The sequence below is a fragment of the Sesamum indicum genome, linkage group LG13, assembly GCF_026168435.1.
Source record: "Sesamum indicum cultivar Baizhima isolate 11 linkage group LG13, ASM2616843v1, whole genome shotgun sequence".
NCBI lineage: Eukaryota > Viridiplantae > Streptophyta > Magnoliopsida > Lamiales > Pedaliaceae > Sesamum > Sesamum indicum.
The window spans coordinates 10,431,413-10,445,100 of NC_142669.1; the positions used below are offsets into that span (position 1 = coordinate 10,431,413).

Genomic DNA, 13,688 nt, shown 5'->3' on the forward strand with positions numbered 1-13,688 from the left:
AAAATAATTCTCCTTGGCAAAAAATTGTGTGCATAGTACAAGTGGCGAAGTATACTTAAAAGAATAAGCTAACGAGAAGGTTGAGAAGGACAGTCCCCTAATGAAGGACTCTTATCTCACTAGACTCTCCAAGTTAGAATAGACTCCCGCAGCCCCTTACAACTAATTAAATAAGGATGTCTAGAATGCTTATCCATTAAAAACTGACTTCTCAACCCTCTCGGAGATTAGACCGCCTCACTACTGGGGGACCTTAGCTATTAAATCAAGTTTAGTCCCCCTCAAGCAGGAGGACGGCTTTTTGAATATTCATAAACAATTTCCATTACGCACTCTCATTCTTATTCACAATCTTTCATCAAATTTCATTATAATTCATTCATCTCCTCTTTCAATATTATTATTTCAATATTAGATACTGACTTGAACGTTTCGGAGTGCTAACATTATTTTTGCAAGTTCCTATAGTAAAGGTTATTGGAAACTTTAGCCATTTATACACTCTGACATCATCATAATTATAAAATAGTCTATTTTGTACATATCATTTCTTATTCAAAAAAAAATGCTAACATTACTGCTCTTTAGAAAAACATATCACGTGATATATACTCATTACATTTCCTCCTTAAACCTATTGTCATTTATACTTTTATTTCACGTCTAATAACATAAGAATTAATTACATTTGCACCTTCTAACCTACGATCTATTTACACAACTATCCCTTAATTTTTGAGAAAATACACACCAAAAACATCAATATTATTTTCACAAAATATTCTTACTTTTTGAAAAATTATACATATTCCTTAAAAATATCAATATTATTATACAAACTATCATATTTATAGCTATCAAGATTGATTTTTGTAATAATACAAGAAGTAAAAAAATAAAAATAACGTTTATAAGTAGACTATAAATTAGGCAGTATAAATATAATTATCCCATCACATAATCCAAAAAAAATGGATCTCAATCAACTCATTTTATCTTATTACTTCTCATTAAAAGGATGAAATAAGATAAAATCACAGCAGACAGCCTAATCATTTCATTGTCAATTTGTTACACTTTGGAGCTCAAGTGAAGAAAAGAAAAAAAATTAGTAGCTGTAAATTCAGAAAAAAGATAATAATAATGGCAACTTCCCTACTCCATAAACAGAGTCAAACTACTGTTATAAACTACTGAAATGATGGAAAATTCCATTCCATTTCCAATAATCCTGCAAACCTATTCTCAAAAACAAAGAACCTTTAAACACATACAACAAATTCCTGCTATTTCTTGTTCTCATCTCTTGCCACAATCTTGAACTTCCCTGTTTGCTCTTGCTGCAGAAATCAGACCAAAAACCACATATTATATAGCAAGAATCGGAACAACTGAAAATCCCATTAACAAGAAGAAAACAATCTACAACAAGAAATCACTGGCAATCACCATTAGATAACTTACCTTCTTCCAAAGATCAGTATGAGCTCTGCAGAAAGCAGCAACAACAGCCCCCTTGTTCTTGCCTTCTCTGTACTCAATGCAGAGCTCCTCTTTCAACCCACAACTCACATGGAACGATAAAGAGCACTTGGGCTCAGAACAATCAATCACACACCCGTTCTTGGATTTACAAACATAGCACTTTTGCTCCCACCTTCTCTTTAACACTTTACTGCAATCAATGCCTTCTCTTCCTTCCGAGTCGATGAAAAACACTTCTGGCACATATATTGCGCACACCAAATGAGCCCACCTGCCGTCGGTTGTGGGCTTTAACGCCCCGCCGGAGACAGGGCAGAGGCAGCAGGAGAACTGCGCCTTTGAAGCAGAACTTCTCGCTGATTTTGATTCCAGACACTGGGCACAAAACCAGTCGCCTTCTGGAATACCCTTTGTGAAGGGATGACCGTAGCATGTGGTGTGGACCATTAGATCGCAGCCATCGCATAGCACAATGGGGTCCGTGGGATCCCCGTCGGTGCTATCGCATACGGCGCAGACGATTCCGTCATCGTCGTCTTCACACACGCCGTCTTCTTCTGTTTCTGTGTCTTCTCCCACAGATTTTTCAACTCCATCGTTGATTCCATCTTCTTGAATGTGGGCTTCTGGTGATTTCTCCAGCTCTTTTGGCCTGATTTCTTGTTTATCGGCATCGATGGGTGGTTCGTATTCGAGGTTGAGGTCGAATGGGTGAATAGCCCAGATCCTCTTCTTGGCCGGCAGACAGAAAGTAGTGGAGATGGGAGGAAGCGGCGGCGAATCTCGGCACTCTTTACGTTTTTTGGCGGGAAGGCATATAGGGGTCGTGTTATTTTCTACAAAATCTGGATTTTTCGTGGATGGTTTGTGGTCTTGGTTTTGTTCTTGTTGTATCAGCCTGAATCTTTTGAGAGGAGGCAGGCCATGGAATTTGCTCTCCATTTCTGCAAGAAAGGGAAAGAGAAGGCTCAGGCGAAGATGGGCGGAAGAATTTTTGGTTCGGGTGAAGTGAAGTTTGGTGGTGAATGGTGAAATATTTGTGGGAAATTTTGGAGGTGGCGGGAACATGGAAATTGATGGTGGGGCGGAGGAAGGTGTTCTCCGAATTGTTGAAATGTTTGAAAATTTGGGGCGGAGGGCGGCGGCGGAGGTTTCACTCGCCAATTGAATTTTTTGATTATTCGTTTTGCGAGGGACAACGCGATATTTGAATTCCATTTAAATGGGGAAATGCTTACCAAATTCAATGCTCCTCAAATTTGAATGAATTATATAATAAATATAATATTTATTATGTAATTAATTTATTATTTCAAAAATCATAATAATTAATTTAATTAAATTAACTTTAATTTGAATAAAAAAATTTATTAAAATCATGTACTGTAACTACAAGGTATAATTACATTCAATTAAATAATTGCCAAAGAAAAAAAAAAGTAAAGTAATATTTTTTATTTATAAGAATCGGTTTATTTATATCATGCAAATTTGAAAGACTGATCAGGTATATCGATATTTTTAAATTAAAGAATATGTTCAAAGATTTAAGAATAATCATTATTTTTTTTCTAAAATTTGGTATAATTACATATAAATTCTTTGTAATTTGAAAAATTACATCTAACACCTCAAATTTATTTCTATCTAACAAATATGTTTCTCCATTAGTCAAAATTTACAAATAAAAAAAAAACTATATTAACCCTTAGTTAATTTATTGCAAGTCAAATAGAAATATTTTTATGGTCAAATTACCGTCATACACATTCACGCATTAATGTATGTAAAAGATATATCTTCACCGTTATAATGGTAATTTAACTCGAAAAATATTGTTTGACCGCTGCAATAAGTCAATAATCAATCAATCGATGGTAAATGTCAATTTTCTATTTTTTTTTTTTGTTAATACCATCAAATTTAATAAATTTTGACTAACAGAGGGATTTATTTGTTAGACAGTAGCAAATATCAAGGTTATTAAATGTAATTTTTCAAACTATATGAAATTTACGTATAATTACACCAAACTTCATAAGAGAATAATGTAATATCCCAGATATTATTATATAACTACATTATATAGTCGCATTCGTGGAACTTGAACCCATAATTTTTAATTCTGAGTCTCAATCTTATCACTCGAACAAATCTTTATTGGTTGTTTTTTCATATTTAAAACTGGCGATTTCCGTGTCTTGCATGTAACTTTTTTTAATTTTTAAATGAATTTATTTTTATTTTTTTCCATCTTCAATTGACTATTTCTTACTTAATTTATCAATTTCTTATAAATATATTTACTCAATTATATATTAAAAATTACTTTAATAAAAAAATATATATTATATATATATATCTTATTTACACACGTACTGAATATGTATTTCCAATTATTTATCTATACTATATAAAAAAAATTATTTTCACTCATAAATAACAGTTATTTACATCGTGACAATAATATTTGAAATTACAAAAAATGTCCTTATGTATTTTCAAATTCTTCTTCATCTACACTATTTATCTATACTAATACGAAAATTTCACCCACACCAATTTTTTATTTTTTTTGTGTCGATAATATTTTTAAATTAATTTTATTTATTATTATTATTATTTTAAATGTATTGGTTTATATATCTTATTCTTATCAATAATATATTTTAAAACGTAAATAATTATTTATTATATGCACGCAAAAAACAACATACTATAATAGCTAGTTTTTCAAAAAACAAGACTCATTTGTGCATACGATATTGATGTTCTTTTGTATATATATGCATAATTTTTTAAAAGATATAAATAATTTATATAAATAAATCATAATTTCGTAAAGTAAGATGTAATCATTCATAATTATGATGAGCTAATTGATACCTGGATTTTGTTATGAACATCAAATTGGTACTTATCAGTTCACCACTCCATCTATACTATTAATAAAACAATAACCATGCTCTTTTTAGTTTACGTGAAAATAAGTACCTATTTCACATCATTTTATAGTGAAAATTACCAACTATACGTTTAATTTAATAATTATCACTTTACCATTAAAATAAATTTACTTTTTGTGATTGTTTCAAATCTTTTAAAATTTTAATTCTTCCGTTTTGTATCTCATTCATTATTGTGGTCACTAATATATAAAGTTAGAAACTAATAATTTTTAAAAAATACACTGATTTTGATAAATATATGTCTTCTACATCATTATATTATTATATTGAGAGAGATAAATATTTTTTTATTTACTATTTTCACGATTAGTAGTTTTTATAATGATGGAGATACCTTTTTAAAATTCAATTTTATTTCTTAATATCCATTTAATTTATTATGATGCATTCATCCGAATAAATAACCTACAAAATATCATAACATAAACTTAAAACTAATAACAATAGAAAACGGTATATCTTTACAGTCAAAAAATAAAAAAAAATTAAAAAAATGGACTTGGATAGGAACAATTGAAATTAATGAGATAAGACATTTATGATTAACTTGTAATGGCTGAGACTGAGATCCCTTTTTTAAATAGAAAAAGAAATAGTGCCAAGAAAGAAATGTATGAACTAGACATATTTAATAAGGTGAAAATTCCAAAAGAAATCAATTTACAAGGGTTTAAATCTTTTGTTTTAATTTTTGATGAAACATAACATAGACAATAGATGAAGATGAGCGTATAAAGCTTTTGCTGCCCCATACTAAAGAAATGTAAAACCACATCTATTTGTTGCAGTGACAATTTTGCATCATGTGTATAGAAATAATTTTCTACCCTTGGATAAGAAATCCATGGAAGAATCGGCATCCTCTACTGCAGTAGCTGTTTCTATGTCCAGTTTCAGTGCTACTTACCGGATATTGAACAGGGGACGGTCCTAATTCCAGCAACGTAAGACGTCTGACTCTTTAATAGCAGAAGCTCTCGTCAAGATCTGAAAATGTAGGTAAGCATCATTTAGATGTTCGAGTACTGAAGATAGCAAAAGCATTCCTAGCACCGGTTGAGCTGGAAACAAATTGAAAGAAGACTAATAGTGGAATGAATTTTATGGAGGATTCAAAGACACTCGGAATACAAAAATACGGTATTCTTTAGTTCAGATAGCCGCCAAATGCCATAAGTCCAACGATACAAATAGAAACAGCAAAATCCAACTAAATAAGTTTTGAGAACGTGGCAGTTTAAAAGGATGATCAGTGGTGAACAAACTAACTTCAGCACATTGACAAGATGCTAATATGTCGTCAATAAATGCTTATCAACCCAACTTCAATAGAAATTCTGAAATATTGATACTGCATTGAGATTTTGAGGGAGTTCATTTTTATAAAATGTTACAACACAATCGAGTTCATAATGAAATACCTGAGTGAAGTAAAATATCCATCCTAGCACGAAACTGTCTATCTGGGTCCTTGAGCTCGCTGTGTATCATAAGAACCCCAAGCACCAGGTCCAGGTGGATACTGAGGATAACCCTCCGCACCAGCAGGAGCCTGAAACAGGACATTGTTTAGAATTTGATTGAAAATGTAACAATAATAGAAAAACAGCCCTGTTTTCTCTTGGGGAGCATTTTTCCATCACAAGATGTGCCTAAACACAAGAGCATGAACATATTTAAGAAGTTACCTGATGCATTGAGTTTGCCGGCATCATGCCATAACCAACAGAATAGGGGTTGCCAGGGTACCCTGATTCAGGATTGCCATAATTAGCATTATAATTCACCCCTGCATATATAGGACTCAAAGTAAGATGACTTTTACAGTGGGAACTACTAAATCAACTGAATGAGGTAAAATAGATGCACCGCTACATTAACCGAAAACAAAACTCAAAGTCTTTGTAGGGCGTCCAGAGACTGCAAACTTAGGCCAAGCTGGTGTTTGATCTCGAAAAGATCCACATAATTAGAATCAGTTGAGAAGCAAAGCATAGTTCACCTTTCAAAAAGATGTATAAAGCTTCAAAGAATTCTAATGTCACAGCATAGAAATAGATCATTTCAAAAGGATGAAAAGTTTCATTGAGGCAAAGTTCACAGGCTAATGAAAAATAGACGCCAAAAAGCAAATATGCATCAGTCTGCAAATCAGCAAGGCTTAAGTTACATTCTTTCTGAGGACATCTCCTCCATAATTTCTTAAACTATGTTTATGCATCCAAATTTGCATAGTGAATGAATTTTTAATCGCAAAACTTAGTTCATCAAGCTTTGTGTATAAAATTCGAATAGATTTGGCATCATCAATTGAAGCCCACAGATTAACTACCAAACAGAAATGTGTCAAAACATGAAACTTTATTAAGTACTCCTAACAACTAGATCACAGTAAGAAACAAAGAGATGACTTTACAAAAGTATTGCTTGGTTGTTTTATATTTTTATTGTACCTCAGACACCTTGACAGGGCTAATAAATTTAAAGATATATAATAGAATGTCTGCATGTGTATCTTGTTTTCTCTTATTAAAAGAGTGGTGCATCTTATGCAAAAATGTCAGAACTCTATATGTGCAAGACTGCAGTCTCTTCCAGGTCCTGAAAGGCTGAAACACGATTGTAATAATGCATTTCAGGAGTATATAGTCTTTAATTGTCCTATCCTCAAAAAAGTTCATTTTCCTTTCAAAATTTCCATAATCTTTCATGATAAAGAACAAAGTCGACATGAATAGACAAAAAGAAGCTCGTCCTCAAGCTTGAAATATAACTTGCACATCTAATCTCCAAGAGAACTTACCTGGATTCCCAACAGCAGCAACAGCATGAGCTCTTTTTTCTGCATTAGCCAATTCGGCTCGAAGTTTTTCCATCTCTCTGGCCATAGTGATTAATTTATTCTCCATCACCTTACCATGGTCAAAGCTTTCAGAGAAGCCCTTCTTCTCATGCTCAACAGCAGCCCTGGATAACATAATGAATTCACTACTAACACAAATAGAAGAGAAAAACACCACAAGTTAAATAAGCCTATACCTAGCTCGCTCCAGTTCGTGTCTCAAACCTTCAATTTCAGACTTAATTGTTGGAACTTGTTGCAAATCTGAGGTAACTCTACCCAAATCTTGAGTCATCATTTGGACTTGTGCGGTAAGATCTTCCCTAGCAGCAGTTAACTCCTTAATATCCATATGCACCTGCATAAGCTCAGACCTCATAGCATTAAGCGCATGAAGTTCATTTTCCATTTTAACAGACTTCTCATAAAGTTCCCTTGTTTCTGACTCCTTCTCTGCATGCAATGTACGTGCATACTTGTCTGCTCGCTGAAGTTCGTACTGAGCAACTTCCAATTCCTGTCTAAGTGCCACATGAGTTGCAGCCAACCTTTGGTTATCAACTAGCAGAGCCTGGATATCGTCGTGTTGAGCTGCCAACCTTTCCTCTATGATCACAGGGTGTGGAGGAAGTGGTCGGGGGCCTGACAAACTATAATGGGCTTCCCTCATTTCATCATGTAATGCAGGATGTGGCACTCCCCGAAGGCCTCTAGCAAACGGTTGTTCATGGATGGGAGGTTGAGGCAGCCCACCATGTGGACCACCTTTAGGAGGAATTGGAGGCCCTCGATTTCTTGTTGACATTCTGGTGATATACTTGGTTTTATTGATCCTTTTGGCCAAGCGAAACAAGAATCCTACACGAAAACAGAAAGAGCCAGCTGAAGTGAGCAACCAAGTTTTCCTACTAACTCTCAAGCAAATTCAAATGTCTAGGGGTCAATGTAAACCGCAGAAGGGAAAAAGGCACATTATCCATATAAGATACCAAAACTTGAATCATCAAAGTACCAGAAATTAATTAATGGAAGCAGGCCAATGAAGCTGATCAAGATCCCGAATAAAATGAAGTAAAATGAAACCTGAAGAGATTATCATTGGAGGGAAAAAACGAAAATACCCTAAGATTCTCCACCTTATATCCTTGTTCAAATCGTGAAACTAAAAATAGAAAGAAAACCCAACATCAGTATAGTAGCAATTCAAATCAGGTACTAGAAGAAAGACCACGAATTCCAGGAAAAGAATCCCCAAAAGCACACCATTAATGTTCAAGCATTGAAATAAGAACATAATAAGGGAAAACTATAACTTGGTAACCGAGAGGAAGCACAAGAGACAATCATCTTTGGACAACACAGTGCTACGTCAATACGCCATCAGTAAGCAAAATGAACACGAAATGTTATAACCGAACAACTACACTGGTATTTTGAACGGACAAAATGATCAACCAACTTACAAGTTTTAAGCAGGTCTAGGAATTCGCGGAGAGGGCGACGGTTCCCCTCTATTGTGCAAAAATCAAAATCCCAAAACCCTAATTCCAGAATCAAGATTATGCTGTCGATAATAGGCTGTGAGCTGAGTGGTTTTGTGTCTCTCACACTCTCTACAACATTGACATTGTTGGATGATATTGAATCATTTAGGGCTTGAGATTACATTATTTAGGGCTTCTTTTATTTTGTGTATTGGATAAATGGATAGCTCACAAATATATGTTAGTGATTATTTTGGGGTAAATTACATTTTGCCAATTTGTGTCAACTTATCACTCAAATTTGTAAAATTTGCACATTGTCATATATGATTATTTTTTTATTAACTTTTTTTATCGAAAAAATATTATATATTGTGCATATATAAAAAAATATAATATTACATAACTTTTAAATATCATATGTGCACAGCATATAATGTTTTTATGGACAAAAAACTTGGCAAAATTGTTATAAATGACAACAATTTTTAAATAAGAGCGTATAAAAATAGTTATAGTTGGAAAAATAAAATATAATTAACATATTATTTTTTGGGGGTATGAAATAAATAGATAAATGATAAACACATAATGTTACCAATAACTATCTTATATTTATATTTTCTTTATTGAAATATAGATACAAAATAATATATATATTATATAACATTGAATTGATTTATGAGTATTTTCTGAATTATTTAAATTCTTTTATGATTAAAAAGCACCCTTTTGAATCGCATTTTCTGATTTTGTTTTTCTTTTTAGAATTTTAAAATTATTTCAATGACCTTCTACTTTTCTCTAACTCTCAACTTTTATATTTCATTTTCTCTACCATTTTTTTCTTAATGACTTCTTATATTATTTAATTAATATAAAAATAAAGGTACATTATATTTTTTTCATTCAAACTATGTCCGTTTTTAAATTTTGCTATCGAATTTTTTTCGTATAAACTTACCATCTCACTTTTGTGAAATTTACACTTTATCATTGATGGGTACGGCCTAAAGAAAATTGACCCAAAACGAAGTACTAAGCCCAGATGAGGGCCACCAGCCCATGAGAGAGGCAGTTCTGGACTATGCTTGGTCCAAAAAAAGGACCTCCTACAATCCAGTCCGACCTAAAGGAAAGGTCCATTTGGCTCAGCCCAAAAGGCTCCCTCCTTGCACCAAAGTCCAGTCAAGAAAGGGAGCCTACTTTGTCATGTTTGGCCCGAAGAAGGAGCCCAATTCGGAGGCTCCAAAGTTAGCTTGTAGGAAGGAAGATTCCCTCAAAAAGTTGAACTCTTCAACTTGACAGACTCCTCATTAGGTAGGAGTTTGCACTTAGAAGGAACCCCCTTCACACGAAGATTTGTTGCTTAAGGAACGGATAAAAAAGAGCCTTATCCACAAAATCCCACCTTTCTTGCTGATCATACGGAGTCCCCTCAGTAGGACTCCTATTGCAGGGGAACTCTTCCTTTATAAATAAAGGAGGTACCCCCGGCAAACAGTCCTCTTACACACTCGAGAACTCCTCCTCTTGTTGTTATTCTACTATTATAAATTCATGCTCTTGCATACTAAATTCTAGTTTTATCATAACTTTTCGTTGTCATTCATTTTAATTTTTAACCCTCCTTAATTCCGGGACTAGTTTAAGCATCGGAGTGCTAACTTTTTATTTTGTAGGTCCTTTTTCTTAGGAATTTTTACTCAATTGGTCCAGAGGTACCTTAAAGATCCAAGAACTTTGGATCTGTACTAAAATCGCACGCATCAGTCATGTATGACCATTTTTTTTGTTGATTTTTTCTAACAAAAAAACATCACATGTTATGCATATTTGAAAAATATCTCATCACATAACCTTTAAATATCACATGTGCACTGCATCTGATGCTTTTTTTCACAAAAAAAACTTGGTTGCAAAATAGTTATAAATGGCAAGTGAAAAAATTTATAGAGTTAAAATGGTAAGTTGGCACAAAAAAAATTTAGATGTCAAAATGCAAAAACAGTCATAGTTCAAATGGTAAAATATAAAATACCCTAAAAATAATAATTATGTTTTAATTTTTTAATTAGTTGTGCACAAGGATTGTCTGTGCCTCGTACACTAGTCCTTATCAATTATTTAGATAAATTACAATGACTTTTTTTGTGATTATATCTAAATGTACAAATATGCATGTCTTTTGTAAAGTTACAAATACATTTGCTGAGGTGTAATATAATTTAGGGCACCTCCTAAGAGGGTGTTTGTGTACACTTTAGCTACTGAATAAGGGATGTATTATAACTATAATTTTAAATGGTATATTTTTATAGTTTTATAAAGAATATGAGATAATTGTATATTTGAACTTAATCTCAAGGGTATCAATGTAATTATCCTAATTATTTATAAAACTATGGCCATGATTTTTGAACCATTTATTTTCTTTTTTTCATACTTTATTTGTATTAGTTATAACGGTTGGGAATGACTAATATAACGACCCTTTTCTTGTCCCACATAGGTTGCATAAATTCCTTTTCATCTATATATTAAGCCAACTTATTCTCTTTGGAATGACTAGTGTAGGTAGGTGAATTGTGGAAGAATTACCACACGTGCGCTCGCCCGTCCGGAAAAAATTATATTTAAATTTTACATTCTTTTCATTTTTGGACTCTTAAGGATGACCAAGTCATGGAGGTTGAGAAAAATTCTCCTCACATTTTTATTTTAAGAGTCCTACGACTTCTTTTTCTCAACAAACCAAGCTAACTCCTCTACAAATAGCCTCAGTTTCCGATTTATTTGACACACAAAAATCCCTAACTAATCACATTTACAGATATTCAATGTCATTTTGTTCATATGAAGTTGTATTCATATAAATTGTGAATAATTTAACTAACACATAATAATATCATGTGTGATTTAATGATTACAAAAACCATTCCTATCTTTTTGCGTAATAACAGAAGCACCCCTAACAGCCAAAGCAGTGATTGTTTATGGAATGATGTTCACGTTTTTTAAGATGAACGTGTAATTTTCTAAAAGACAAGAAAAATTTGTGTAAATAAACTTTGAATTAAGGGATTTAAATATAATTATCTGTAATTATTATAGAGGGTAAGACAATCTCACAACCCACCAAACACGCCCTTCTAAATCTTCCCACCATTCTCCATCGGGTGGTTGCTGACCTTATTTTTGTATTTTGTTCTATTTTTATTTCATTCTTTTTTCTTCATTTTTAATTAATAATAATTATGGATAATTACATTCTCCTATCCTGAAATTTGATGTAATTACATATAGATTTCATGTGGTTTAAAAAATTATATCTAGTACCCTTAAGGTTTACTTCCGTCTAACAAATAAGTCATTTCGTTGGTCAAAATTCACTGAATTTGTTGATTTAAAAAAAAAAAATTACACTCCCCTCCTATGAAATTTGGTGTAATTATAAGTAGACCCTTGTGGTTAGAAAAATTAAATCTAACACCCCTAAGATCTGCTTCTATCTAACAAATAAGTCATTATGTTAGTTCAAATTAATCAAATTTATTGATATTAAAAAAAAACTGAATAAAAATTAATATTTGCTCTCGATTGACTTATTGCAAATCAAACAAAAAAAATTTTTCCAACTAAACTACGCTTATAAAGCTGAAAATATACCTCATTATATACATTAAAACCAAAATGAAAATTTTGCTGTGCCGATTCCCTGTTTTTGTACTTTTATTTCTTTACCCTCAAGAAATGTACGGAGGGTTTAGCAATCACTAACACCAATCAAGTCTAATTAAACAAACTCTAAGCAATTACTTAGAGTTGAGAAGTTGAGATTACATGTTTGTGTGCTGCAGCGGAGCGTAGGTGAGGAGAAAGAAAGAAAGAAATATTGTTTCAAGATTGTATACTAACAATAAGCATTGATTTTTTTTTAATTTTTGGGGTTTTTCTTTTTCTGATGCAAGAATTTCATTCCTGCTCCTTGGATGCAAGGGAAGTAGAGCGGTTGCGTCGGTGAGCCTACCAATCCCACGATGACACTTTGAAATCCAAACAGTTATCGCGTCTTAAACAAAGGTTAGTTCTACTATTTGTTTTCCCTCACTATTGCTCCTTTCTTTTTATCGTCTATCAACATCATGAGTGATCCTATATCCTCTATATATATTATGCATTATTCATTTATCCAGATGATTCCATATGGATACTGCCAAAGTTCGTTCTTGAATACCAAAAAAGGATAAAGTTATACGTCGGTTCAATTTGAAAGCTTCAAAATAATGTGGGATAGCTTGATTCTTTGCTTAAGTTCTATTTATCTGTTTAGCATTTCAAAATTGATCAAATCATTAATTTTGATTAATTCCTCAAAATATACGGAGAATGAAATTAATATTACTATTTGTCAACATTTTTAGTGGAGTGCGACTTGACTAGCAGAAGTACGTGTTGAAGCTTTGTTCGAGTTTTTTTGAAGTTTCATTAACTTTCAGGTTGAAAACGATTATTGTCTTTTCAATTTTATGCTTTACATGCCTTTATTAGGGGATCTATTTTTTTTTTGGTACAATTTAAGGGATTCTAATACTGAATATTATCCATTATTTAATTGGTGTCAAGTTACATAGATTTACATATCCATTTTATACTTTGCTTGATATGCTATGCAAGTATACGGATATATTCGAGTTATTGTTGGAAAAATCCCTCTAAATGCTTTAGACCTACTACACAAGTAGAAAATAGGAAAATCAAAACTATCAACAAGCTGCATCTGCTGAAGCTGAACGTAGAAGATAAAGATGCCGAACTCATGCGAAAGACAGAAGGCAATCAATGAGTACTGGCGAGCGAGAAAATTATCATACAAGAAATCACTAATAGGTCAGCGATACTTTATTA

The 13,688-nt window shown here is 32.6% G+C and overlaps 2 protein-coding genes across 6 annotated transcripts; both read right to left on the minus strand.

Annotated features, from left to right (window-relative positions):
- Window positions 1-1,024: 1,024 nt before the first annotated feature.
- Window positions 1,025-2,721, minus strand: LOC105177077 (RING/FYVE/PHD zinc finger superfamily protein). Its single transcript, XM_020698840.2, has 2 exons — window positions 1,465-2,721; window positions 1,025-1,340 (listed from the first exon to the last, which is right to left on the minus strand). Exons 1-2 carry the CDS (start codon window positions 2,701-2,703, stop codon window positions 1,287-1,289), a joined length of 1,293 nt encoding a protein of 430 aa, XP_020554499.2. The 5' UTR covers window positions 2,704-2,721; the 3' UTR covers window positions 1,025-1,286.
- Window positions 2,722-5,064: 2,343 nt separating this feature from the next.
- On the minus strand, window positions 5,065-8,995 carry LOC105176912 (structural maintenance of chromosomes domain protein). 5 transcript variants are annotated; one of them, XM_020698719.2, is made up of 7 exons: window positions 8,760-8,991; window positions 8,418-8,458; window positions 7,494-8,154; window positions 7,258-7,421; window positions 6,143-6,243; window positions 5,876-6,006; window positions 5,065-5,441 (listed from the first exon to the last, which is right to left on the minus strand). In XM_020698719.2, exons 3-6 carry the CDS (start codon window positions 8,099-8,101, stop codon window positions 5,914-5,916), a joined length of 966 nt encoding a protein of 321 aa, XP_020554378.1. In that variant the 5' UTR covers window positions 8,102-8,154; window positions 8,418-8,458; window positions 8,760-8,991; the 3' UTR covers window positions 5,065-5,441; window positions 5,876-5,913. The 5 variants fall into 5 exon arrangements, with proteins under 5 accessions (XP_020554378.1, XP_020554377.1, XP_088733432.1 ...); XM_020698718.2 differs by having other exon boundaries at window positions 8,380-8,458; XM_088877306.1 differs by having other exon boundaries at window positions 8,309-8,458.
- Between the last annotated feature and the right edge of the window lie 4,693 nt (window positions 8,996-13,688).

Excerpts from the sequence above, each read along its gene's own strand:
- LOC105176912 (XM_020698718.2), bottom strand. Across the intron at positions 7,422-7,493 it reads CACGAACTGGAGCGAGCTAG|GGCTGCTGTTGAGCATGAGA; the intron begins GTATAGGCTTAT and ends TATGTTATCCAG. Across the intron at positions 6,244-7,257 it reads TGCTGCTGTTGGGAATCCAG|GGGTGAATTATAATGCTAAT; the intron begins GTAAGTTCTCTT and ends CTATATATGCAG.
- LOC105177077 (XM_020698840.2), bottom strand. The coding sequence starts at position 2,703 with ATGGAATTCAAATATCGCGTTGTCCCTCGCAAAACGAATAATCAAAAA. Across the intron at positions 1,341-1,464 it reads ATACTGATCTTTGGAAGAAG|CAAGAGCAAACAGGGAAGTT; the intron begins GTAAGTTATCTA and ends TGATTTCTGCAG.